Raw genomic sequence first — 26,760 nt, 5'->3', positions numbered from 1 at the left:
TGAAAATATTTTACTTCCACTAGACAATGAAAACTTTGTTGTTTTACTCAATTCGATTTGTTTAAACAGTTTAGGACATATGCTTACCAATAAAAATTCTTATTTGTTTAGTTCTGCCTGTTCAAACTGTGCAGATAAGCAGGTGTGATTCAGTAGTCTGCAACAACTAAGACCATCTTAAAATGATCTGAACAGACCCTCCATGGGATCTTGCACAAAACTACCAATTACATTTGTTGTGGATTTACATTTTTAAACTTTCTTCATTTTCTCTTTTATGGCAAGCATCCTTCATGAACTTTTGAAAGTGCTGAGAGTGAGCTGTAAAAATTATAAATGCATAACAACCTTTGCATTCCAGGAGCAAGTCAAATTGAAAATACGCTTTTTCATTAAAAAGTTTTGTTTCCTAATGACAACTGGGAGAATTTTGAACAAAGAGTCTATTCAGTGAAAAAAAAAGATCTATCAACTAGATGTTATAATCTGGGGCTAAAATAAACTAGGGAAAATGCTTGGGTAAGTTGAAACATTTCATGTTAATATTTTACAAAACATCTTTGTTTTGAAACATAGCTTCTTTTTAATAGACCGCCTACCTCGTCAGCCCAGGGAACCCAACCTGAAAATAACAGGTTTCATTTACAGTTGAATAACATGTTTGGCTTAGTGAAAAAATGACACTCAGAGGATATTCATTTTGGCAAGAAACAATTACAAATTGTCTTTACAAATTGGTTCACAATGACTTTTGCCAACGCTTTTGTCATTTATGAAGTCAACCCAAACCTTACTTTTTTGTGCAACTGTAGCCTAATGTTGCAAGCCTAAAGATCAGAGCATAAATATTACCATTTAAAAACTCCTTAGGTTTTGAATGAATACACACTTCTGCTGGGGTTTTTTTGTTCTACAGTAGTTTCACTAGTCATAATCAGAAATATGGTGCTATGTGGTCCGCATGCCACCCTGGGAATTGCCTCCGTTTGAACCTGAAATCCTTGGTGTGAAAAAATAGAGACAGTTTTTGGCAATAAATTCATGCCACCTCCAGCTCTGAAGAAAAGTTATATCCATGCAAATATTTCTTGTATATAATACCGGACAATAAAGGCTTGTTTGCAAAATGAAAATTATCTGCCTTGCTCCACATATTCAGGCATTTCAGTAATACGCTCCAGATTCACAGTGTGTTCCTTGTTCCAGGAAAATAAAACTGTTGTTATCTCTGCAAAGAGCATAAGAGCATACCAAATACTTGCTGCGAGCATCATGGATAAAGGAATGTCTCAGAGATGGAGTGCAGGGGTACAAAGCGAGCCACGATCCCTACCTCCTGCAAGGGCTGTCTCTGATGTGGATTGTAAATGTTACTTGTGAAAACAAGAGCTTTTTGGCCACTGGCAGTGTAGGAGTGACAGTCTCAGAGCCCCAGTCCTGGTGGACAGTCTGGTTTACAGCTTAGCCCTCCAAGGAGATGTCGTAATAAAGCACTGCCTTTAACTATGGCTGAAAGGTGCTGATGTTGCCAAGGGTTTTCTGTGACCTAATGAAAAGTGCATTTCATCAAGCTATATAATTGCAGCTGGCACATGGAGGAAACATGCCATGTATGTAGAAACAACCCTTCACAGGGTTGTGAAATAACATAGCCTACAGCAAAAATTTATTCTACCAAGTTGACCGTGGCAACTGTTGATACTATTTTGTGTGGGAATGCACAAAGGGGGAACTGTGCTGGCTGGTAACAATGTTTAACCAGTAAGCTCAAGAATGCTCAGGGAATGGGTAACCTCTTGCTCGTAGACAATATATCAGGAGAGCAGGGAAGCCAAAGGCTTCAGGCAGCAGTTTTGATCTGTTATGACCTGCTGAAGTTACAACAGTTTTTGACGGCCCTTTTTAATCCTGTTTCAGTGAGTTGGGAGCTGTACTGGTTTCAACAGCAGAGGGGCCAGCTGGGTGCTCGCAGAGGCAGGCGCGGGTGTCCTGCGGTAGCGGGTGGCTTTGCCTGTGTGCCGAGGACAGTGCACAGGGCGGTGTGTGGTCAGTGATGAGTTTTGTCTCTGGCTGGCAGGGTTCACTGGGTCAGACAGGGGTGCTTAAATGAAGCTAGATTACAGCCAGTCTGAGCTATAAAGTGGTGTAGAAGTATTCACAAGGGGTGGAGTTAAGCTGAGGAAAATCATTGCTTCAGGACTCTTCCTCTAAACAAAAATAATAATAACAAGCCATAGGGAAGAAGAAGAGAAGAATACAATGATTTGAAGAGAGATTTTGTCCTGGTGGACCAAGGCCGAGTAGATATAAACCACAATATGAGTGTGTCTACTCTGCATGCCTAGACCTGGGATTGCAGGGACGTGGTACAGAAACCCTTTAACTGGCATTTGCAAGAACCAGTTTAGTCTGAGAGCAATATTGTCCCTCTTTTATTTTTTCCATTAGCTGTTGTATCCTGTCTGCTTACTATCACAGATAACCTAAATACAATTAATGTACCTTTGCTGCATCTTATTTCAGGGTACGTATTTCTGTAGGCTTTGAGGTCTTGCTAAGTGGAAACTTCAGTGCTCAGATAAAAGGCCATCCTTTTCTTACCATTAGTCATAGACCTGCCATTGGCCAGTATTGGGCAAAGTGACTCAAACAGTATACTTCCACCTTCTGTGCAGTCAAAGGTATTTTTTTCCCTACTTATTCGATCACAGGATCCCTTTTCCTAGTATAAGAAAATGGGAGGGGAATAACTGGGTTTAAGAAATCAGGCAGAGGTGGGGCTCTGAGTCAGTTTATAAAATAGTTGCTCACCTGCATATGAGACATTTAAACTGTCGGTGTCTGTGGAAGCTGGGAGATGTGAAATTGCATTGCCACAGATAACAGTGGATGTGTACATGACAGCGACCACAATGGAGCAAGACGGCGTTTTGTCTCAGGTAAGAAGGGTGCAGAGCAAAGCAAGGCGTCTGGGATCTCAGCCGGTTATGCTGCACATAGTGCAAAGACAGCATTACTTTCTTGTCCTACCATTGACTATAAATGAGTCTGCTCAGGATGAAGAAAGTCAGTGCTTCAAAAGCTTATTATTGAAATTTAATAAAGGTAGCAAGCCGTAGGAAGGACGTGAAAACTACTTGGGGAATAAGAGTTTGTTTACAAAGGGAGTATTTTGTACCTTTGGGGGTTTTCTTCATTTTAGAGACATGATATATGCAACCTTAGAATAAGTATTAAATAGCATGGAGATGTGCTTCAAGGTGAAAGATTAATGACAGGGTACGTTTACGGGAGCCAGATTTGCTGTGCCTTTAACAGCCAGGGCCAGGAGCTGCCTTCCCTCCCCGTGTGTCACGCAAAGGGTGGACCTTACCTGGCTGCTAACGCCTCTGCTCAGGCTTGCTGGGGCGAGCATGGAGCAGGCAGGGGCGCTGGACGCAGTGGGACACAGGTCACTGTACCTGCTGAGGTTCTGTGGCCAGCACTGACCATGGGCTCCCCTTCACTGCTGTGCTGCCGTTCTCCATTCCTGATGAGGATTGCGTTTAAGAGACAGGATGATTTGTCCAGGGGTAACATTGGCCGTTCTTTTCGCAGGAGCTGATCACTCACACCGGTGGGCTAGGAGAAGCAATTATGCGGCTGAATCCTGATGGGGAACAGCGGACTCCTCTTACAAAGGTACCACAAAGGAGGATTTCAAAAGAAAACTGTAAAAGATTTTCCTGCTGGGCGGAGCCTGGGTGAGAACAGACAGGGTTCAGCATCTGCCAAACAGTCTAATTAGCTACCATAACCCATCCAGCTCCCTCCGTGAAACACCATCCCGCTTATCATTTTGATTGCTTCACTTACGCAGTCTTGCTTCATGTTAAAGTCCTAGTGCTGTTTTCTATCCTCGGCACAAGGGAAATGAACGACATTTTAATAAGAGTAATAACTTTAAAAGGATGAGTTTGAATAGGCTTTCTGTTACATACATCTTGCTAAAGGACAAGGGCAAATTTCCTGCCAGTGTAGGTGGTAATAGCTACGAAATTGTGCCACTTACTCCCACAAAGAGTATGGGACAATCCTGAGTGGATTTTCAACACCGGAGTTCCTGGATTATTCCTTCTTCTGGCCTTTAAAAAGCTAATAGTTTCCCAGGAGACTTCAGATGCATTATATGAAATCTTTCTGGTAGGAAATGAGAGGACCAGATGTGCTGAAAAAGATGTTTTTACTTTGTTCTCTCTTGTTTGAGGCCATTTACTAATAATTAGATATTGTCCCCTGTTCTGTTTTGAGCTGAATTAAGTTGCTGTAACAGGTGTTGTACTCATGATTTAAGGAATAGTCAGCCCTTCTGTTAATTAGTTGAATGGAAACCCCAAAGATGAGAAAATATGCCCTAAAACACACCTCTCTACACTGCAAAGATCATGGCAGATTCAGAAGAACAAACCAAACCTTCCAAGATTTTTTAGGCAAAACTCACACCACTGACAGGATTTTGTCTATTTCTTACTTATACCTCTGTGATGTCTAAGCCAAGACTCCCCAGTTATGACCAGGCATACTTACATACCTGCGTACTTTGTCCAGTCTGCACTCCCTCCTTGATGCTTTAGGATCACCACAGGCCATGAGGGTGGCTCCAGGGGACCGAATCCATGAAACTGAGTTGAGCCCTTCCAGGAAAGTGCCTTCTCCAAAGCCAGCCACTGGCTCTGTAATTACTGAACACTTTCCACCTGTACCTGCCTCATTTCAGTGCCTTAGGAGTTAGGTTTTAGACATGAATACAAGTGCCTTTGATGCTATTATCCACAGCTACTCTTCGGACTCTTCACAGTGGTTTGACATCCTTGATTTGTGCACTCAGTCACCTGCTGTGCAGCTGAACAGCACGAATGTGGTTGGTGCCTTTTCCTAGGACGGGGTGCTTTGGTTACCTGAAGGCTACCTGCCTGAAGGTTCTTCATTAGCCTACTTGTGAACTGCCCCCAGCCTGGACAACATACATTTATTAACCCCAGTCACATGCATTCATACACTCAGGTTTAACATTATGAGAGACACCACGTGGACATATATTCCATCGAGCCTGTAAGCACTGATGGACTTCACTTTTTACAGATGGTAAGCACGGCACACTATTACCACAGTACATACCAAACTGCTTTGCTCAGACAGGCCAACTAGAGCAAAAGTCCTGCTCTCCTTTCCTGCAGTGCCTGTGTCATGTCTTCTTCTCAGTGGGACTAATGAGGTCAGCGTCATGCTAATGCCACTTCAGGACTGGCAACAGTCCTTTTTGCAGCATAGGTGGAATCAGCAGGTGGTGTCACTACCTGTCCATGGCCCTGTAGTTGCACTAAACGACTTCTGTATTTTAGAACTTTCTGAGCAAAATTTTTCTGCTGATTTCTGTTCCAACATATTGTATCATTTCCCCTTTTCCACAACTCTAGAAATTAAAGGTTAGTTGGAAATGGAGATCAATGGTATTTATTTGTTTATTTTATGCTAAAAGAAGGGATATGGAAGGATGAAAATAGCATTTGGGCTCCAACATGAGACCCAAACCGCAATATGAGAGGCCATGAAGTCAAGCATGAGGCCTTAATGTGGGAGACATGGGCTGATATGAGAGAGTGAAGCCTAAGGGAACAAACAAGAGTTTCTCATCAGGCGTAAAACAGTTTGTTTGCACTTCTTATGCACAACAATGTCAAGAAGCTCCAGATATGAAGAGTTTACATGGTTCAAAACTAGAGAAAAACTTCTCATGAGAAAAACAAGAAAAAGTCAGAGTTGAGCTCAGCTGAAGAGGCACAGCTATGACACCGTAAATGAAAAACACATGCATAGTGAGTAGCATGGTGGAAGTGCAAAGCAGAGACCTCTTCCTCTGACATTAGAAGTAGCGTGGGCATCAGAGGTCAGCTTTTAACTCTGGGGAGCATTGTACATTTAAAAGAGCAGGAACATGAGAAAATTATATCCTATAGCCCAGGAGTCTGAACATGTGTCATAACTGGATGGGAGGTGATTCCCACAATGATAATTATATCACTTGCAAAAAGCCTAAGGCAGCTTTCCATTTTCTACCTTGGAAATTTAACAAGTAAATCCTCTCCAAAGCCGAGTCTGAATCTTACCAATTTGTGCAGCTGGATTTCTGTTAGGAAGCAAATAAATTCTCTATAATAATACAAATCCACATCTCATCCTATAAAAGTGAGAAGCCTTTCGGTCTAGTACTTGATTTAGGTATTAGTGGGAAAATAAATGTACTGGTCATTTCATAGTCACATAGAAAAGTTCAACTAAGTTGTTCATAATTTGAGTATTTATCTCTTCTCATAATTTCTGTCTTATAAATATGTTATCTACCTTTACCATTCCTTCCTGTCTTTTTTTGTGTTTTGTTTTTCCCTGCAGATAGAATCATCTCCATGTTACTTACTGACTATAAGAGTCATAAGAGCAAGAAATATCCACAAGGCAGATGTCTGTAAGTATCTGCAGTGCTCTGTATGGTCCCCTTAACCTTCATGGGGTACTAGCTAGTCCTGCTCCAAGAAAAAGTGCTTTCTAGATTTCTTCTGTGGATGGAGGAAGTCCCTTCACTGGCATACTTGTCCCAGCAATGAACACAGTGTGCTGGTCTTCTTTGAATCTGCCCTGTTCTGTGTGGACGTCACTCTATAAGGTCACAACTGTACCTATTGCACATATTTCTCTGCATCCTCAAGGGAGCAAGGAAAGCTCTGCAGTCTGTTCAAAGCAAGAAATGTGGAAAGGTCTCCTGTGTTTTCCTCCGGAGTATATCCATGTAACAAAGGACACAAACTGGTTGAGATAATGGAACAAACACTGAAAAGGGAATAGCCTTATCTCAAATTTAGCTTGTACTCCAAGCTTTCTTAAGGCTAACTACTCTGAATTACCATACCCCAATTCCCTGTGTAAAAGCTAACCAACCTGTTAGGTGTTGTTATATTTTGTAGGTTCACTTCTGATGGCCTGCAACTGAAATATAATAGAAGATTATAGCTTTACTTATGCAGAAATCAAGAAGCATTTTCTTCTATGTTTGGGGGTTGGTTTTTTTTAATGTTTTGTCTGGCTAAAATAGAAGCTATCATTTTGTTTCCTTAACCCTTGCAGATATAGGGTGCTGTGTTTGTTCCGAATTATTTTATTCTGGGCTGAACTGATTGCTTGATGACATAGAAGGAGGAGAAAACCCTTTGTTTTTAATGCATAAACTATATCTATAATCACATTTATTCAGAGAATAAACATGGCCCTCTTCTTTTTTTCTCCATACCTATTACCTAAATTGTAATGTTTCTTTTAGACAAATATGTCATCATGTATCATAGTCTCTCTCTTTGAAAGCAAGGCTTCTTGTTCTTTAATTCATTCTTTCTTCTAGAGCAAATCCTAACATTAGATGCTTTTGTGTTTTTTAACATACAGTAAGCCAGACTGATTGCTATGTGAGCCTGTGGCTGCCAACTGCTTCAACTGACAAGTTTCAGACTAAAACCATTAAGAATTGCAAAGATCCAGTTTGGAACGAAACCTTCTACTTCAGGATCCAGAGTCAGGTCAAGGTACTGAGCTGGGACTTCCCTGTTAACCGTGACCTAGGGAGCGACAGACAGGTTTTATCCTTTTGCAAAGGGGACATAAGTAATTTTCTGAAGAGGCAAGGAAAGATGCGTAAAGATGTGAGAATAACACATATCCTTATGATGTTTTTGCATGCCATGAAAGACAAGAATCTCTCTTAGCCATGGGTAGAATATGACCTTTGAGATGCCTGTGAATTTCCCTCATTCCTCCTCATAGGCAGATGCCTACATGGAGTTCATTTCCCCTCCTTTCCTTCATGCTGTCTTTCTTTACTTTCTGAGGACAGTAAACTTTACTTTCTCAGGAGAGTTTTTTTAGTCAGCTTTTGTGAAGAGCCCACTCCTCACAAAAGCTGACTAAAAAAGCTGTCCAAAAAAGCTGTCCCTAGGATCTCCTGCTTTGAATGAAACCTGATACATTTCTGAAGTCCTTCCCCTCCCTTCCCAGAACGTGCTGGAGCTGGCTCTCTATGATAAGGATGTGGTTACACAAGACGACCACCTCTTCACGGTGTACTTTGACATAGCCAAACTTTCCCTGGGAGAGCAAGTCTTCATGCACTTCAAATGTGACTCACAGGTAAGGTCTGACATAGGACGTGGAGTAGGGTGGCAAGAATGCATTTGTCTGGCTTTCTGTTTAAAATGTTATTTGCAAAATCTTTCTTCTTTTCCTTCTTGAGTATGTACTGCCCAGCCACATAAAAGGCAGTTATTTTTCACTCTGATGTGGGAAAGCCTCTTAACACCTGGATCTGTAGGCACACTGAAGGGTTTGGTGTTGGCCACAGAGGCTCACAAACTTCAGGTGTCTTTGCAAAATTGTCACTTTGCTGAGCCTGACCCCATTGAGGATCGAGGAGTGTGTCCACGCCAGTACATGATGCTTTTTGTCATAGCTTGTTACTTAACCTAGTAATTAGGAAGTAATAACTCTATTATCGGAACCAAGTGTCAAACCAGACTAGTTGCTAATTATGGACTGTGGCATGGGTGTTTAAATAAGGTGTCTAAGTCATGCCACTCAGCTTGGCAACAAGAAATATTCCTATTTTGAATGTCCAGGGAGGGTCTGAAAGTCACACATCCCACCTCCTGGTACGTTCTGTTCATCCCTCTCCTTTTCCAGTTCCTTCCCAGTCTCTTGTGCATCTGTCATGCACCATTCAGTTGATTAATTACCTTATCTACACACACTCAAACAGATCTCTGCAGTTCATTATCTTTAAATGCCTTATTTCACCATTTCTTTCTCTGCAAAATACCAGAGGAGCAGTGTGTGGACTTCCACTAGCCCTTGGTAAAATAGAAACATTTGGCAAGTTGTAACCCAGCTCATTACCATCTGGGTGGTTACAGATGCCATATCCACACCTTTCATTACTGCATTTGCACAGCTACAGTAGCTAGAACTCATACTCTTCGGGCCTTTGTAAACTTTTTTTGGTCCTACATTAATAACTTTTTGATGTCTTTAATGCAATAGCTAATTTGAGCGACTAAGTAACCTACAGCATGATCTCACCTCTCTGTTCATCATCCCTTCTGTCCTCACCTTTGTTTTCCCCTCTCCCGTGCTTCCTTCCACGTGGAGACTATACTCTTCTCCACCACCCCGCAGACCAGGCCTTAAAGACAGATGTACCTCTGCCCCAATGCCCTCAACACGTTGCCAAGCAAAGTGGTTGCCCTCTTCCACAGCTGCTTTGTCTGTCACCATTTCTCCTCTTCACACCAGAAGGGTTTGGCTGCTTCCCTCAGCAGACCCTCTTTCTCTTTGCTGCCATACTTGGTATGAGACAGCATCTCCGCCTCTGTGTGTCCCTTGTGCCCCAGCAGAAGCAGGCAAGCCAACTGCTTTCTTTGTTAAAAACTGCTCTCACAGGCATCCAGAATCTTCCTATCGATAAAGAAACTTGAGGTCCAAGACACGCAAATGTGAGGCGGTGGGTGCCTCTATTTTAAACGCTCTGCCAGTCACAAATGGTGCATGCATACCTATACTGCAAGAATGAGAACTTGCATTATAAGAACTGCCAGTAGACTGGTGCAAAAACCATTTTTCTTTCTTTATTTTCCAGAGACAGGAAGAGCTAGAGATGGGATTTGCGTTGGATAATATGTGAGTAAACATGAAATGCAACATAATCTGCAGCAAAAAGAAACAGCAACTCAGAGGCATGAAATAATCTAATATAATTGTCCAGAGTGCATCGTTTCTTGATGATGCTGATGATGAACCTGGTTTCCTGAGGAACCTGTGCTATGAGCTGTGTGATGAATTGGTGCTTGCCAGGATGACCTCCCATGAACTTCAGGCAGACAGAGAGAACACCCTAAAACCTTTTCTAGGCCTAGTGTAATGAACGCTATTTGAGACCAGAATACTGGGACTGCTGTTCTGTTATGCATTTGCCTTTGAGATCAGCAGGGGCGTTCACCTTCCTTCAAAGCATAACATGGAATAATGCACTGGATGTCTGATCTAGAGCCCTTTCTGCCCCATCCTCTGACAAACTGCAAATTTTATAAAATGTGAAACCATCTGCAGCCTCAGCTTGGGGCTCAGCATAAAATCACTACACAGTTTGGCCCTGCGGTACCTTTTTCTTTTTTTTTTTTTTTTGCTGAGCTCCAGGACTGGATGAGCCGGTAGGATAACAATTGTGCCTTGACAGAGTAGAATGGGAGAGGAAACTTGTACCACAAGTCTCCTGGAACTTTTCTTTCAAATCCAATACGCAGCTAAAAATAAGCAAGAGGAAAATCAGGAGAAGGGTGTGGCTCATGAATTATACCTTAATTATACTGAGTTATTAAGAATGTATTTTTCTTTCTGTTTCCTAGTTCAGGCCCTCCTGAAACCATCATTACTAATGGAGTACTTGTGGTGAGTGTCATGTTTTGTCATCTTTCTTGTTCTGTTACCACACTTTTTTCACTTGACTCACAGTCATCAGGCCAACATACCCTTTGACTGAGCAAAGCCAGCACTGAAACACTGCGATTTCCTACTCCATGATCTGCCTCACATCCTCATGAATGGCACCTGTGGAGAAGCTGCAGCTGGAACATCAGGGAGATCCCCCATGCTAGCAACCCTCTGGTGTTGCAAAGGCAACACATGGAAGTGGTTTAGGTCTGAGACATGGGTGCAGCAGTGAACTCTCTCTTGGACATCACTCTTCCCGAATTCCTGTATTACGAAAGCGACGGGGTTTGTCCCGTCCCAGGCACATGTCATTTCCTGCAGTCATAACTGCCCTTTTTACACAGGGACTTTCTGACCCCACCATCTGCTCATTTATTAGCTCTGTTTCCTCTTTTTTTGTTGTTGAAATCAGTCCTGCGCATCTCTGTTGGGATCCCGGGAGCGCTGTTTTTCACTTTGCCTTTACCTTTTCCCGTCTGCCAGCCCTGTTCGTCTGTGCTGCACCCATAACCTTGCCCTGGCTGTGTCCAGTTTCTCAGAGACTCCTCCTGTTCTAGCCAGCATCTGAAATCAAGGTCATGGTTGAGAGAAAATATTTTCCCCAGAACAAAATGCACTGCCTGTATAGCATCTGTATCATCATCAGTAGGAGCTTAGACTAGGAAAGAAAATCTCAGACTGGAAATTCCCTGCCATGAGGCATTTTATTATGCTTGTCTCTTACAGTCTCGCAAAATCTGTTGCTTGGAAGTCCAGGTGGTTGAGAAGAAGAAGCAGAAAAAGAAGAAATCTTTATCAAGTGAGGTTATTTCTCCATCGGCTATTTTTAAATAATGATGTATTAATACTATGAAGGCAATTGGCTTAATGCAAGAATGAAGAGAACCCCAACAAATCCGAAACATGAGAACCGCCTTGTGATAGACTCTGTAAGAACCTTTGTTTCAAATTTTGATGAGAAAACTGCTCTGTGTCTGCTTTTGTGTCACTTCCTTAGAGAAACAATTCTCCTTTAAAGTGCAAGGCTCTTATGAGGGCACCCAAGACATTATGCTGCGATCTGATCTGGTCTTCAGCTCCTTCTCTCCTGCCAAATTCCACTATGCCAGATACAAGCAGCCAACGCTGGATGTTACGCTACCAGGGAAGAAACGACCTCCCTCCTTCGTATGTTATAAAACATTTATAAAACATAATAATGGCATGTAAATTACCATGCACCACAAGTAGTAACATTAATTTGCATTGTGGAAAGAGAATAACATTCTTTACAATATAAACTTGGATATATTTTTCTTTTTTCAGCGCTCCCATGTGTTTGATACAGGCTCTCCAAACGTGGAGCTGCATTCCCTTCCAACCGGAAAAAACATGATCTTAGCTGAGGTGAGTGCCCTCTTTTTTGTGGGAGAGGTTGAGAAACCTGTGGAAGTCTGCATCCCCCTGATGATTACCAGGATACCTTCTGATGATGAAAGCCTGCAGACAAAAAATGCCACAATCTAATAGTGGTGGGTCTTTAGGTGATAAGGCCATGTTGTGCCTTGTTCAGTTTGAATGGGTGTGGGAATATGGGGGATCCTTGTTACTCCATCCTGACCTTACTTCATGCTAAATTTTGAGGCTCTGCTTTTCTTCTTACACACTAGTGGGGCACCTGCACTAAATGAGGTAGTGCCAGTCTCTCGCTGATGCCTACGATGATTTGCAAAGCACTTTCAGATTCATTGTTAAAGAAAAAATCCATATAGAATAAAAGAATCACAGCTGTTGTGGGGTATAAGCCACAGAAAGGGAGGAGCAAATGCTGCTGTGTAGAGTAGTAGCGTGGCTGCAGCCTGGCCGGCTGCCCGAGAGAGGTAATGTTAGTAGGGATGGGTAAAGTATACATTATCATTCCTTTCCTCTCTAAACAACACCTGTCCTCAGATGTTACATTCACTGGAAAACACTGGGAATTACCAAACAACTTCCCCGACGATAAACCACTGAGGTCAATTCTCATACTCTGCTTGAATATTCAGAGCTCCGTATTTGTACCCGCACTGCTAGGATGGCACAAGCTAAAATTCCTCCTGGGGCTGCAGGGGAGGAGTGCTAAAGCAGGTTATCACGCTTACACTGTTTGCTTTCTTGCTTTCCAGGACAAAGGATTTGATTTATATGCGAAGGCAGAAGACTGGTAAGAGACTTGGCCACTCTTGGAGGCTAGCTCATCCTTAGCTACACTCATCTCACCCTTTGTTCTTTACTGGGGAGGAGGCACTCGCGACAGGACAGTAGGTTGTGCCACCGAGTAGTGTGGAGTTCACATGAACTGAAAGCAAACTATCTGTGTAAAATTAATGACACACGTAGATAATCCATATTGAGACATGAATAATGAAAAAGATGCATAAAATAGAAGAAATAATATTACAAACCAATTATGCTGGTTGGTGTTATGCTCAGCACCATCTTTAACCGTTTCTTTAACACTCTGTAAGAGTGCGAGCTGATCACCTGGTACAGTTCATCATGATGTAGGTAAACTTTGCTGCCTACTTAAAGACAAATGTAAGAAGTTTTTCCTGCAGGTCTCAGTGCAGACTAAAGTATGAGAGAATCCAGACAACAGATGTCTCAAAAGTTAGCTGCAGGAATGTCTTTCCTTATGTTTTCTTTTGATAGCTGCTTAGAAATTTAGCAGTCCGTCTGTCCATCATTCTTTCACACAACACTGTGTGATGGATGCTACATTCTGCTTGGGGGCGTAGTGCGGTACTTTGTGCATCCAGTTGATTTCTTTGTATTGGAAACTCTGAGCTTGTCTATCAGTAATAAAATGGAATGTTCTTCTTTTCCTGATCTCTTCTCCAGCCCAGACCACCTTGATGTGCGTTTGGGGTTTGATCTCTGCATGCAGGAGCAAGACTTTCTACGCAAAAGGCAGAAGTATGTCGCTCCTGCTCTGAAGAAGGTCCTGAAGCTGGAACAGGATCTGCTGGACCATGAGGTCTGTAGGGTAAATATTTAAAACATCTAATGAGTGCTTAGCAGTAGGGGCACAACAGCATAATGTGACCTCTTTTTCTTCCCGTTTAAATTTTTTTCTGGTCTTCCCTCATCTTTAAGGTTATTTACACTTCCAATACTGCCCCATACCTCTAATCTCACTTTGCCATTTGTGTCCTTTGCAGTTGCTATCCTGAGTTTAACTCTTCTCCTGCTACACTTCCATTGCAAGCCAGGCTACATATTTTATATAGAAATGGCTTCTTGCACAGTCTTTACCCTATCACTTTTATCCTTGTTGATAATCCTTCCTCCTCTCTTCGACCTGTGAGATTTCTTTTTAATTCCTGCCTTTATAACTGATTTTTTCTCTCTTGCTGTCTCTTTTGGTTTGAAGTAATGCATTTTTCATTTGTTTTTTACCAAATATCTGTATTGAACACATTGGAGACAAGTGTCAGTTACCTGAGCAGAAATTGTCATTACTTTTATTCCTGTTCTCCTTTATGAAATAAATGGTAGCTTATGTTTCATCAGAAATCATTCAGAAAGAAGTCTGTGTCCAGGCACGTGTGCTGGTGTCAGGCTTTGTATAGTAGGAGGTCTCTGCTGAGAGCCACAGTCAGCTGCGTTCCGCTGCCTGATGCTCTTTCTGTTTGTGTATTGCACAGACCCCAGTGGTGGCCATCATGACTACGGGAGGAGGGATGAGGTCTTTGACCGCACTGTATGGCAGTCTGCGGGGGCTCAAGAAACTCAATGTCTTGGACTGTGCCATGTACCTGACTGGCTTGTCTGGTACTACCTGGTAAGTAGGACTGGGCAGCTCTTGGCTAGAGTCTTCCCAATTACACCAATGCACTGAAGTAGGCTAGGGCTGACATGCAGTAGTCTACCTATAACACCTTCTCAGTAGTCCTATTTTTTTTTATCTTCTTCCAAGGCTAGGGTTGACATGCAGTAGTCTACCTATAACACCTTCTCAGTAGTCCTATTTTTTTAAATCTTCTTCCAAAGTTGAAAAATTGCAGTATTTTCATGGGGGAAAGTCACACAGTTTGCAACAGCGTGAAAACAAATTGCTCACACCATTTTGACTGGGATAATGATTGTGACTTCAAAGGGAACATGATAAGTTTCTTAGGGAACTGAAAACAGGAGACCTTTACTTAATTTGGAACCAAGAACTTAAAGTAGAAACATAAAATGTAGCCACTGCCTACTTCAAACCTTGGTGTGTTTTTTTCCCTCTTCAATATATGTTTCCTCTTCCTAGGACCATGTCAAACTTGTACAGGGATGCTGACTGGTCACGAAAGGATCTCGACAAGCAAATCAGTGAGGCTCGAAAACATATGACAAAATGCAAAATAAATTCCCTTTCCTTGGATTATTTGAAGTATTACAAAAAGCAGCTGTGTCAACGGAAAAGAGAGGGCCGCAAAACATCTTTTATAGATCTCTGGGGGCTTGTCCTGGAATCTTTGTTGCATGATGGGGTACAGTATGCCGTAAAGCAGCATTTACAGTGGCTTCTAATTTTCTGAAAATTAATTTCTGGAGAAGATATTTTCCTGTTTGTTCTAAGAGAAGTAGTTTGTTCTGAGACTATGTGTATGCAAATGCACAGTTGCTTCAAAAATATTTGGTGGCAGCCTCTTAGATACCCAGCCGTGGTGGAAATCAGCATTCTTGCTTGTGAGATTTTGGATATGTTTTACTGAGAAAACTCCAAGATTAACATTTTGAAAAAAATATTACATTTTAAGATTTATTTTGGCATATTGTGCAAGTATTTCAGTTATATATAGCAAAATTACAGACATTATCTTAATATCCACGAGAGGTATTAACAAATGGACCTGCAGACTTTTGAAATATATGACAGGTCTTACATAAACTTGCATCATAACATGTTAAGCTGGTTTATAACAAAAGTATTGCTTTCTGCTATTCATCATTTCCTTCTATTTTCATCCTAATGGGTCATCAAATAATCTGGCATCAGATTGGATGCCTACAGATATTTCAGTAACAGAACGCCCACAGGAATTTTGAAAAAGATATAACATTTCAGAATTTAAGCCCAGCACGCATTATACAGTAGAGGCATTGGAGGGCATTTTTCTACCCTACAAGCTTAGATGCAGAGAAAATGTTCCTGTGCTAGTTTTTGTCTCAGTGTAACTATATTTCTGGAATCACAGAAAGACAACCATAGACTCTCTGATCAGCAACGGGCCATTGATCATGGTCAGAATCCATTGCCTATTTATACTGCAGTCAATGTCAAGAACAACTATAGCACGCTGGATTTCAAAGGTAATTACGAGACTTCTGAGACTCATTTGTCTTTATCTTTAAGCTGGTAAATCCTGGGACAGTCTTTTTATATAGTCTAAAAAAAGCCCTCTCATTTAAAGACCAGAATCTCAGCTGATGTTGATGTGCATTTGTGCTATGTCCTTGTGGTCAGGTAAAAGTTTAACTGTCTATGCAACAGACTCAAAAATATTCCAAAGACTTTTCATGTTCAGGAGTTTTCATTTCTACCATGCTTATAACTCATTGCTATTTTTCTGAAATATTAGACTTAAATGCAGAAATTATTTTAATTTGAACCTCTTTCCTATTTTAATTTAACTCCTTTCTTTCCCATGATAGCAACACCATTTTTATCTACAGCTAAGGGGCTGTAGCAAAACACTGTTCTCTTCTTTTTCTTCCTTTTCACAGAATGGGTGGAGTTCACCCCTTATGAGGTGGGATTGCAAAAATACGGAGCTTTTGTTCGCGCTGAAGATTTTGGCAGTGAGTTCTTCATGGGTCGGTTGATGAAGAAGGTACCTGAATCCAGGATCTGCTTCTTAGAAGGTAAGCTATTGTCTTAAAAACATCTGAATGATTTTTAATTATTTTTTTTTTACATTGTGAGCTATATAAACTAAGCACTAATAAAGCACTGGTGCATGACTGACAGGGCAGTTTCACCAGAGAGGATAAATATCTCATTGCTGAATTAAGGCTTACTATAATGGATCTGGTTTACTGTAAAAAAAAGAAAACTTGAAGTGACAGACAAACAGTTATTTTCATTTTTAAAGCTAGTTTTGAATAAAAATATGGTACCGCTTCCAGTCCAACAATAAAATTCAGGTCCCTGGGAATCCACGGTTCTACTGATGCTAGTCCGGAAGGGTGAACTCCAGAGCCTCTTGCCTGTCTCACAGGTAGTCAGTAACTTGTGTGCTGCCTATAGATGGTTTGCATGAGCCTTCATGCTGATTCTCCCCTGCATCAGGGAGTGTTTGATCAAGCCAGGTCTCCCTTGCTCCAGGGTGTCTGCTTTGGCCGCACATCACTGACTCCAGTTTCTACATTGCTTGGGGGGAAACAGCACGGTTCTATCCAGAAGCATTTTTGCTACTGGCTGAAGTGGAGCATGGATACTTGTTTTCCAGACAAAGAGCCAAGCTCACAACTTGTGACTGGTTCAAGATGTAAGCTTCTATTTGACTGGCCACTTCTCTTAGAGTGAGGGAGATACTGTACTATTTCAGCCTAAGCTTATGCTGGATGTGCATACATTTGCACTTCTTGAACCAAAAAAAGAGTGAGAACTTGTGCCCTAAGGGATAACCAAAGAAATTGTTTCTCAGCCTCGAAAATGCATGGTCAAAATTGAACCCTCGGTGTGTTAACCAGCTTATTCTTAAAAAGGGAAGCCTACAAATGCAGAGGCTGTAAGATCACATTGTAGTTAGACCCTTATCAATATAGTTCCCCACCAAATCACTCAGATTGCAAAGTTTCATCCTTTCTTTTTATACAAGCCTTGTGATACTTGTTGTGTTTTTTTTCTGAAAGCCCAAGCTCCTTAAATCATAATAATTCACAAAAATCTCACCATTCATTAACATATATATCCAGCCCTAAGTACCGTAAGACAAAAACTGGATACCAAAATAAGGTTTAAAAACCACAGCCAAACAAAAATGACATATCATCCATTTAAAACAAACAAAAGAAAAGCATAAACTTCATTAATTTAATCTCATGATAACAATTTTGCTATTCATGACGTGTGAATGTTTGAGTTAGAAAGCTCTTTCCTTTTACAGGCATGTGGAGTAGTTTATTTTCATTGAATGTGTTATATATCTGGAATTTGTCCCACTCATCAGAAGATTTCTGGCACAGGTGGACCCGGGACAAAATCAACAATATAGGTAAATGATAATACTTCTTCCTTACTGTGTATTTATTGTTAGGTAGAGTTAATGTTAGGTATACCAGCACACACATCTGCTATGTGAGATGTGCACCTTATACTTGCCATTTTTTGGAGTCTTTCTTCAAAGGCCACATTGCCTTTCTGGAAGGAATTGGATTCAAAGTCTCATACTGCAAAGCATATTTGGATAATTTAAAAATCTCCATTCTTGTGATCTGTGTGCTCACTGAGGGCTCAACACTGATGTTGGCAGATGAGTAAAATGTTCAGGAATAAAAAGATAGATCTGTAAATGATTAATAAAGCAAAAGATTTTGACTACATTTGACTACAGTTAAGTACAACAGTTATCTTTTTCCAAAGACTGCCTTCAGCCTGTTCCACAAGTGTGTGTATGTCTGGTGCAGATTTTTATTGTTGCCTGATACTGGGACTTGTTTTGTATCCACGTCTCAACTGTGTGAGGAGATGGTATTTGGCTGGTAAAAGTAGCTTTTTATTTTCTTTTTCATTTGGTCACTTGTGCTCATCGAGTCTTTTCATCCTAGGCCTTTTAAATAAACACTGATTTTTATTGCTTACCTTGACACCTTGGGGATGCCCTTGCTCTAGGCAGGCAGAATTTAACAGCTTTTCCCTGTGCAGAGGAGGAACCTCTCCTACCACTGAAGCTGCACGAGCTAAAGACTCGCGTGTTCACCCCTCCCGGCCCCCTCGGCAGCGCTCTTCGTAGCGCTCTCACCGACCGCCTCTGCATTGCCCAGGAGCACAACTTCCTAAAGGGTCTCCAGATGCATAATAACTACCTGGAGAACAAGCACTTCTGCAGATGGAAAGGTAACAGAAGACCTGTATGCCTGGGTAGAGGATAAACAAGCAGAAAAAAATGAAAATCCAGAGTTGATATTAAACCCATTCTCCAAGGTTAGAGACCATTCATTGGGTAGGTGAATCAGTTGTGGCACACTGAGATACAGTGTGACACGGCGTTGAGCTCCATGTCAATGCTTTGCTGATGGCACACATTTCCTGAGGTGGGGGCACAGGTCCTGATGGTGGTCCTCCCTTTCTCTGTTTGAAGACACACTCGGTGGGGGAGCACAAGAAACCAACCCACTTCATGAATGTTGCCACTGCAGGTCCAAAACTGCATGTGGCTGGAGTTGGGAAGGCAGAAGAGAAGGGATACAGTGAATCCACCTTCCCTGAAAACAGTAACCAGATAGGGCTCTGTGGTCATGGTGTAAGAGTAGAAAACAGGCTAACCAGTTTTGCACTATTACACTTAGAGCAACAAATATTTTTCCTTTTAGATACTGTGTTAGACACATTTCCCAACCAGCTGACACAATCAGAGGAATTCCTGTCCCTGGTAGATACGGGATTTTTCATCAATACGAGCATCATGCCACTTTTAAAACCAGAGAGAAAAGTGGACGTCATCCTGCATTTAAATTACAGTGCAGGATCCCAGATACAGGTGAGAGGAGTTGAAGCAGTCTCTATTTCTTCTTCAACAGCTGCATACATGGAAGTTTTCAACACTTAGGTGCTTTATGTATTGCTCTTACTGAAGTCTTAACCACTAGCATTTTTAGCTTAGTGCTGCAGTGTTGTACCTCATTTATAGGCTGTAACATATTACCATTTGGGTTTTTTTTTTTTGTATGCTAAAACTGTTCTGTGCTAAGAACTCAGGGAAAACAAAAACCTTCTCTGCACTGATGCAGTGCTTTCCAATAGCAGTTTTAGAGCTTTCAAACAGCTAGCTTGGAAAATGCCCCCTTTGTCACTGGACTCCAAGAAATCCTGAGCCCTGAAATCCTCTTTAAGTCTCCGTAATGTTCTGTTAATTGATCCAGGCTCTGGACCAGACCTGCAAGTATTGCTCGGAGCAGGGAATCCTTTTTCCCAAGGTGGACTTGAGTGAAGAAGACAGGAAAAAATTGAAGGAGTGTTACCTCTTTGACGGTGCTGAGACTCCAGGAGCACCAGTACTGGTATTTTTCCCACTAATTAATGACACCTTCCAACAATACAAAGCACCAGGTAAGTAGTCAAGCATATATAAAAAAGATTGATATCACAGCCAGCCTGTTAAAGCATACAATCATAGAATGGTTTGGGTTGGAAGGGACCTTAAAGATCATCTAATTCCAACGCCCTGCCACTGGCAGGGACACCTTCCACTAGACCAGGTTACTCAAAGCTCCATCCAGTCTGGCCTTGAACACTTCCAGGAATGGGCCATCCACAACTACAACTCCCAATTTACAGGGAGTATATTTAATACTCCAACACTTAAACTTCCCTGTTGGCTCATTTCAATACACCAAACCTCTCTGTTGCCTAAAGTTACTCGTTTTACCATGTCAGATTTTCTGTCATGGTAGTCCTGTTTGTTTAAGTTCCCAAGCTAATTAGTTTGCAGGTAACTTTGATGTACCTATGTGAGCCACAGGCACAGCTCAAAACTGCAGTGTAGACCCGTGTAAGAGGAATAATCACCATTTTTCTCCCCTCATTATGTGAAGCAGCTGATACACACCTGAGTCAGGGACTGAGTTGTAAGTTTGAAAAAAAATTTCTTTGTTTTAAAAATCATTTAAAAAATCCACAAGAGTAATTTACGTTATGAACTCTCTCTGTGGAGAGATATCTCCTTTCCTTGCTCTGTCAAGAGTTTGCTTGGTTGTGATCAGAGTAATTCGCATCTCTCAGCAGTGATTTTTCTCCCCTTCCTCCTAGGTCAGAAGCGCTCAGAGTCAGAGATGGAAGATGGCAAAGTTGATCTTTATGGCTGCTGTTCCCCTTATTCAACGTATTCAATCCAATACACTGAGAAGGCATATGACCGTTTGGTTCAGCTGGGTGAATACAACATCCTGAATAATGAGGACCTCATTATGCAGGCTTTGCACACAGCGGTGTCACGGAAAAGGCAGAAAAGGAAAGAATGATAGACAAGGGAGGATGCTCTTGTGTCCGTTAACCCACCAAGAGACTGAAGCTCCCTTGTGGTTAGTCAGCAGGCTTCAAAGGGTTCCTGCTCAACCCTACTTGATGGCAATCTCAGATGAATAAAGAAGACACTGAAGAGAAACTTTTTTATCCAAAGAATTTCATGGCGGAGATTAATTGTAATTCAGTTACGACAGTGGAGTACAATTTGTTGTATGCTACAGAGGATGGGCAGTCATGAAGAAGAAAGTCCTAAGATGATCATGAGCATGGTGCTAGCTGCCTTGAGAAAGAATTTGAAATGTTTAAGTCTTACATGTCCAGGGTAGACTACATTAAAAGCATATTTTATTAACACGACTTGTGCTTTGTGTTTGTGAGGTGGTGGTGAGACAAGGAGCAGCCTGTGGGCCAGGTTTGGGACTGGGACTGTGGTACATCATAGGCAAGTTTTTAGAGAAAGACAGACATGTGTCATATGGCATCCTATGGGCACAGATCACCTCCAAAGGTGTCTTTGGGCAGAGGCAGCGGAGACACAGACCATGGGTACCAGATCAACTGAGAAAGCAAGAGAGTGTTGATGAAGTTCTCCACTGCTTGGCCACCAAGCTCCTCTGTGCACTTCCTCACTGCTTCCTGGCTACCTGTCCCTCTTCCTACTCCTGGTGTGAGTAGTAGTAGCATAGTGACTAGAAATACAAGTTGAACAAAACAACACTCTGCAGGCTTTAATCCACCTCAAAACAAGAGCAAGGATGTGCAGGTCCTTGAATTCATCAGCTCCTCCTGCCCTCGCTGTTGTCTGCGTTTCACATGAGCTAAGCACTGGCAGAATCAGGAGGTATCCATGTGGGGGGAAAAGGGCTTTACATGGTCTCAGTGCAAGAAGGAAGATTTTGTGTTTTACAGGAGGGCACCTAAAGAGGATATCCTGCTCCCAGAACATTATTTTTTTTCCTGTTGAGATAGCAAACATTTATGTTACCTATACTGTTTCTGTGAGCTTTGTGCCACCTGGGAAGAAGGCAAAAAAGTGCAGACCTATAAAGATGCCTGGAAGCTGTGGGAAAGTTTGCTACAGCAAGTACATCCTTCTGCACAACAAGTTGCTGCAGGAGGATCTGTGACTCCTGAGCTGTAATTCCTCTTGGACTGGGTCTGCACCAAAACCAGCACCAACATGCGCATACATGGCCTAATTTGCCCATTGGGCCAAATGTGCTGTGAAGAGAGGTTGCCTAACCTAGGCTTCTGTCAGTGTTCTCAGGAGGGAAGAGATGGAGGAAGAGTTTGCTTTCAATGAGGAGATAAAGGTATCTGCAGTGCGCTTGGCTTAGTCATGTCACTCTGAAGCTTTAAATAGCATCATCAGAGCTTGGTAGAGGGAGCAGGACACAGTGTTTCTGTAATGACACGCCAGCCAGGACAAAGTGCTCTGTGCAGCTCCCTATTTTAAAATATAGGGGAGAAGGAGTGTCAGTGGCTGGGAGAGGTGTTCGTGAAATGCCTACCTTGTTCCTATACGGGAGCTGTCTGGATATAGTCACCTTTTTATTTCTGTACTGCTGAAAAGTTGTAGCTGTAACAGCATGGTTTGTCTGGGTAGATTCTCAGAAGATCCTTTTTGCGGATTATGGATAGGTTCTGGCTCTCAGCTCTTTTTCACTTTGCATTTCCCCTTCCAGAATGAAACTCTCAGAGTTGGTCTTCTTGTAGTCAGCTTGGACTGATTTTCTTGTGACGAGTTCACTTTCTCTGCACAGTCAGTGTGAACCTCTCAAGGGATGATTCTTACAGCTACAAACAGGTCAGAAATAATTTCCTTTCAGACTATCACTAGTGACCCCAGCTTCAGCCATTCACATGTCAGTGGGGAGCTGGGGTATCTCCCATGTGATTTTGTGCTTGACCTTTCTTCTGGGATGCCCCCCAAATTGATAGGCTCTTTTAAATGACTATAGTCTTTTATAACATGTCTCATTTTAGACATTTGGTGGGGCATGGTTTTGCTCAGTCAGGCCTAACTCAAGATTCAACAAGCCTGAAGGAGGCTTTTACACCTTTCATGTGTGAAACCAAAACCAAAGGTTCAGCAACGAGCATCAGTAGGCTGCAGCAAATAGGACTGGGAGGCCTCAGGAGAGGTGAGGAAGGACTGCAAAGCTCTGGAGGTTAAAGCTAAGCCTGGAGGGATAGTTAGGTTGTTTGGATTCTTTGCCTTCGCAATCCTTGTTTGCAAGTACATAATGATAAGACTTTAGCCAGATGTTGAGGGACAGTTGTCTGGGGCATGGTTTTCCCAACTGTTGCCTGCTAAATGGGCCTACCAGCTTGCACTTCTTTCATCAGTCCATTTTATAATGCTGTACAGAGCTCTTGAATTGTTGAGCTTTGATTAGCTCCTACTAGGCTGCGGAAGAACAAAGTAAAACAGTGAATACAGTTTTGTATTGATACTAGATTATTCATCTTATTTCCTCCTATAGACTTATAAAAGCCAGAAGTACCATCAGACTGTCTTGTTTGACTTGTTAGATGTCAGACCTGTCATCTGTCGTGCAGTTACTTAAAAGTTAACCTTGATTACCTGTGGCGACCAAAGTCTGTCTTGAAGGAAAATGACCCCTCTTCTTTTAAAGATATCAGGAACGGTGAAGTCATATTTCATAGAAGTATGTCCTAGTGGGTGATCATCAATGTAAAAGCCATTGCATCACCATTGTTTCTTCATTCAGGTTGATTTTATAAAACATATGAATGTTACATCACAGCCTTGTTTTCATCAAACCAGTAGATTCAGCCCTTCAAGTTCCAATTATAAAAAAATCTTTACTTGCTAGATCCTGCTGTAGCTCTGTTCTTGCACCCCCTCCAACTCGTCATTGTCCCTTTATAAAATGCAGACTCCATTTCCTTTCCTGATACTACTATATACGGAGATGAACATTGCCTTGTTATTCTTACATATAAATGACTTTCCAGTTTCTATATGCAGAATCCATTTGCCATTAGAGACTTCTGCTGAGTTGCTTGTCTTCTATAAGATGGTGAGTTGCTGTTTTCCACACTGCAGTCTTCCCTTTCGTAAGGGGGAGCAAATTGTAACATACGTTTGTCATTCCTCTAATCATAAGTTCACACTTTAGTGTGTTAGAATTAACTGTGATTAATCAGGCCAGTTTATCAAGAAGGTCAGATTGTTCTGTATGATTGCCCTGTCATCAGTATTACTCAGCACTCCATCAATCTTTGTTCTACTGCAAATTTGGCAAGTCAGGATGTCATGCTTATTTCCAAATCACTCATCAAAATGTTGAATAGAGTTTGAGACCAGTAAACTCTTAAAAATTCCTAGAAGAAAACTTTTTGTAGTGATGTTTCTCACTGTGGAGTAATTCTGAAATCAGTTAGCTAACAAATTCTTAACCTTAGTAATACAAAATTTTTTCAGTCTTTGCATAACAAAATCTTACTATCTTTGCGCAATAGACTATAAGTAAAAAAACTGCAATTGCAGGATAGAACATAATCAGTCTCTTCTTATTAAAAACCCCACTATTTTATACTGACTGGCTTCCAGAAGGTATCTCGGGGGTTACCAAAACTGCTCATCACCTTACAGGGAACCTCTGGCTAATGCTAACCCCAGAAATACTTATTTTACATGCAGTCACATTGCATCACCATTTTACTATCCCATGCACCTTGCTGGTGGAACACCCTGTAATTTCTTTAACATCCTTTTGCAACTTTATTGCACTCTAGTCACTGAAAGACAGCTCCAGTACCCTGGTTTGCAAGATCAATGCATTCATAGGAACCACACACTTCAGTTTTTGCAGTATATTGGCATCACCTCTAGTACATACCTAAGATAAGGAAATTAAAGAAGAATTGCTGTGCATATTCCAAATATAAGCAAGACTTTCACAAAGCTTCATAGAAATAGATTTTAAAAAGAAGAAGAAGAAAAAGAAATAATCCACGATTATATCTACCTTTATTAAGATCAGCTCCCAGCAGCTTTCCTGACCTTTTATTTCCCAGCTATATAGTTCTTAAGCTGTTTGCCAAACCATATGGCTAGGCATTCATTCTTGTACAAGCCAGGTAGGTCCCCTATTTCTGCCTTCATGGAAAGGTTTTCAGACATCATTTTTACTCTAAATCTCCCCAGGTTTTTTTATACTTACATATATATATATACACATACACACATACATATGGAATTTGACTGGGTGGAACCATCTGCTGTCCAGACAGTAAATTGTACTAGTTAATGACTGTCCTAAGGCTAACTAATTACATGGCATCAATCTTTTTTGGGGAAAACACTCCCTTGTGTACTGGAGTGCAGTTTTCAGTGTATAATTGCTTTATACGCTGAAACTTGTACCTCATATAAACGTGCATACGTTAACATATTCTGTACATAACATATGAAACATACATGAGAAGAATGTACATGACTTGACGGTAACTCTTAATTCAAAATAGGCAGTGCTATTAACTTCTGGGATGATGGAGCATGTGGTGTGTATGACTGCTAGCCCCCATTTTGAGGCAAGAGAACCACGAGTGGTAATATATGACTATGGATTTTAGGGTAATCAGAGATTGTGCCCACTATTGCAATGGCAATCAGGCTGACCGATCTACTGGCACCTTACCACATCCCTCTTGCTACTTTTGAAAACTGGCACGATATTCACTTTCTTTCAATCTTCTGCAGTTCTGCAGTATGCCATGAATTAAAATAGCTGAAGCATAAACAGCCAAGAATCTTCCTAGGCTACACACTTGGAACTAATTGGTAAGAATTATCTCTATTCTGTCTTAACATAAGTTGTACAGCTATGTGTTGCAAAGCAGTTTGTAATATTCATTGATGAAATGTGAAGTTTCTTCTTTCCCAACATAGAACACGTGTTCTATTCCTGCTTTAACTGTTTTGTTAGTAATTATTTTGCTATCTCTATGAAGTAATGAGTATATACCTTTGATAGGATTCTGCTTTCTCCTCATATACATTTCCTTTCTATTTGCATATATACACATCTTCATATGCTTCCTATTGTCACTCTTGGAAATCATGTTTTTTCTATATTCCATAAGTTGCAATTTATGTTGAAAGTTTTGTACTTCACATTTTCTAGTGCATCGTGCATTGCTTTTTCACATCCAGCTGCTGCCTTCTTAACACCTCTGAAAGAGTTTGGGCTTTCAGCCAAAATTGTGAAATTGGCATAGCTCATATCATACTGCTGAGATTTCCTCAACTGCAGCAGGAACAAATGTTTTTGCCACCAGAGACATCTTTTAGCCCACCCTGACCATTCCCACCGTTTTTTAGCAGGAAGCTGCAATGCTGAGCCTCCAGAGCAATAGGGATTCCTCTTTGTCAATCACAGGAGATTTTTTACCAACAGCTAGTCTGACCTTGTCATTGTCTTGGACTTGTGGAGGTAGAAGGAATAATTAATTTTCCTTTCACGTCATATCGTGCAATGTGATCTAATTGAGTAGGTTTTAGTCACTGCATCACGTAGGGTCAAAATATCAGAACCATGTGAGAGTTGCATGCAATAGCTGTTTAGGCAGGTTTCCACATGCTTTAGTTACATGTGGCTCCCTTACATTTATTATAATGGATATTTAGCAATGTTTGCCACTACAAATTTGTCTTTCTTTAATCTATGTTTTCTTGACCTGAGCTAAGAGTCACACTCATCTTTGATGTCTGTGAATTTTAGCACAATATCATGTTGCAACGGTGATTTAATTTAGCATGTAATAGGATGTACTTACATAGTTGCCTATCTCGATCTCCTGGAGAATGTTTCTTTCCTTACGCATTTCTGAAACACTTCCTTAAGAGGTTTTGCAATTGTTTCTTTAAAGTCTTTCCATGTGGAGCTGTTAACATAGTTTAATCTCTGTGATCAGCCCTGTTGTGAGTAAGTGGCCACACTAGATTCCTGCACAGGTTTGTATTTTGTTCAGCA

The 26,760-nt window shown here is 41.3% G+C and overlaps 1 protein-coding gene across 1 annotated transcript; it reads left to right on the top strand.

The window, feature by feature from the left end:
- The first annotated feature begins 2,912 nt into the window (after positions 1-2,912).
- On the top strand, positions 2,913-20,751 carry LOC104289079 (cytosolic phospholipase A2 epsilon-like). The gene is made up of 21 exons (XM_009887976.1): positions 2,913-2,939; positions 3,598-3,681; positions 6,430-6,502; positions 7,474-7,610; positions 8,080-8,211; positions 9,713-9,753; positions 10,479-10,521; positions 11,290-11,347; positions 11,555-11,730; positions 11,869-11,949; positions 12,708-12,745; positions 13,423-13,558; positions 14,229-14,365; positions 14,834-15,056; positions 15,765-15,879; positions 16,294-16,431; positions 17,679-17,786; positions 18,437-18,628; positions 19,105-19,271; positions 19,654-19,840; positions 20,540-20,751. The coding sequence occupies exons 1-21, from the start codon at positions 2,913-2,915 to the stop codon at positions 20,749-20,751; spliced, it is 2,505 nt and encodes an 834-aa protein (XP_009886278.1).
- The last annotated feature ends 6,009 nt before the right edge of the window (positions 20,752-26,760 follow it).

Source organism: Charadrius vociferus, unplaced genomic scaffold, assembly GCF_000708025.1.
Source record: "Charadrius vociferus isolate BGI_N301 unplaced genomic scaffold, ASM70802v2 scaffold337, whole genome shotgun sequence".
NCBI classification, from domain to species: domain Eukaryota; kingdom Metazoa; phylum Chordata; class Aves; order Charadriiformes; family Charadriidae; genus Charadrius; species Charadrius vociferus.
The sequence above is the reverse complement of the archived record's forward strand: the minus strand, read 5'-3'. Positions and strand labels throughout refer to the sequence as shown.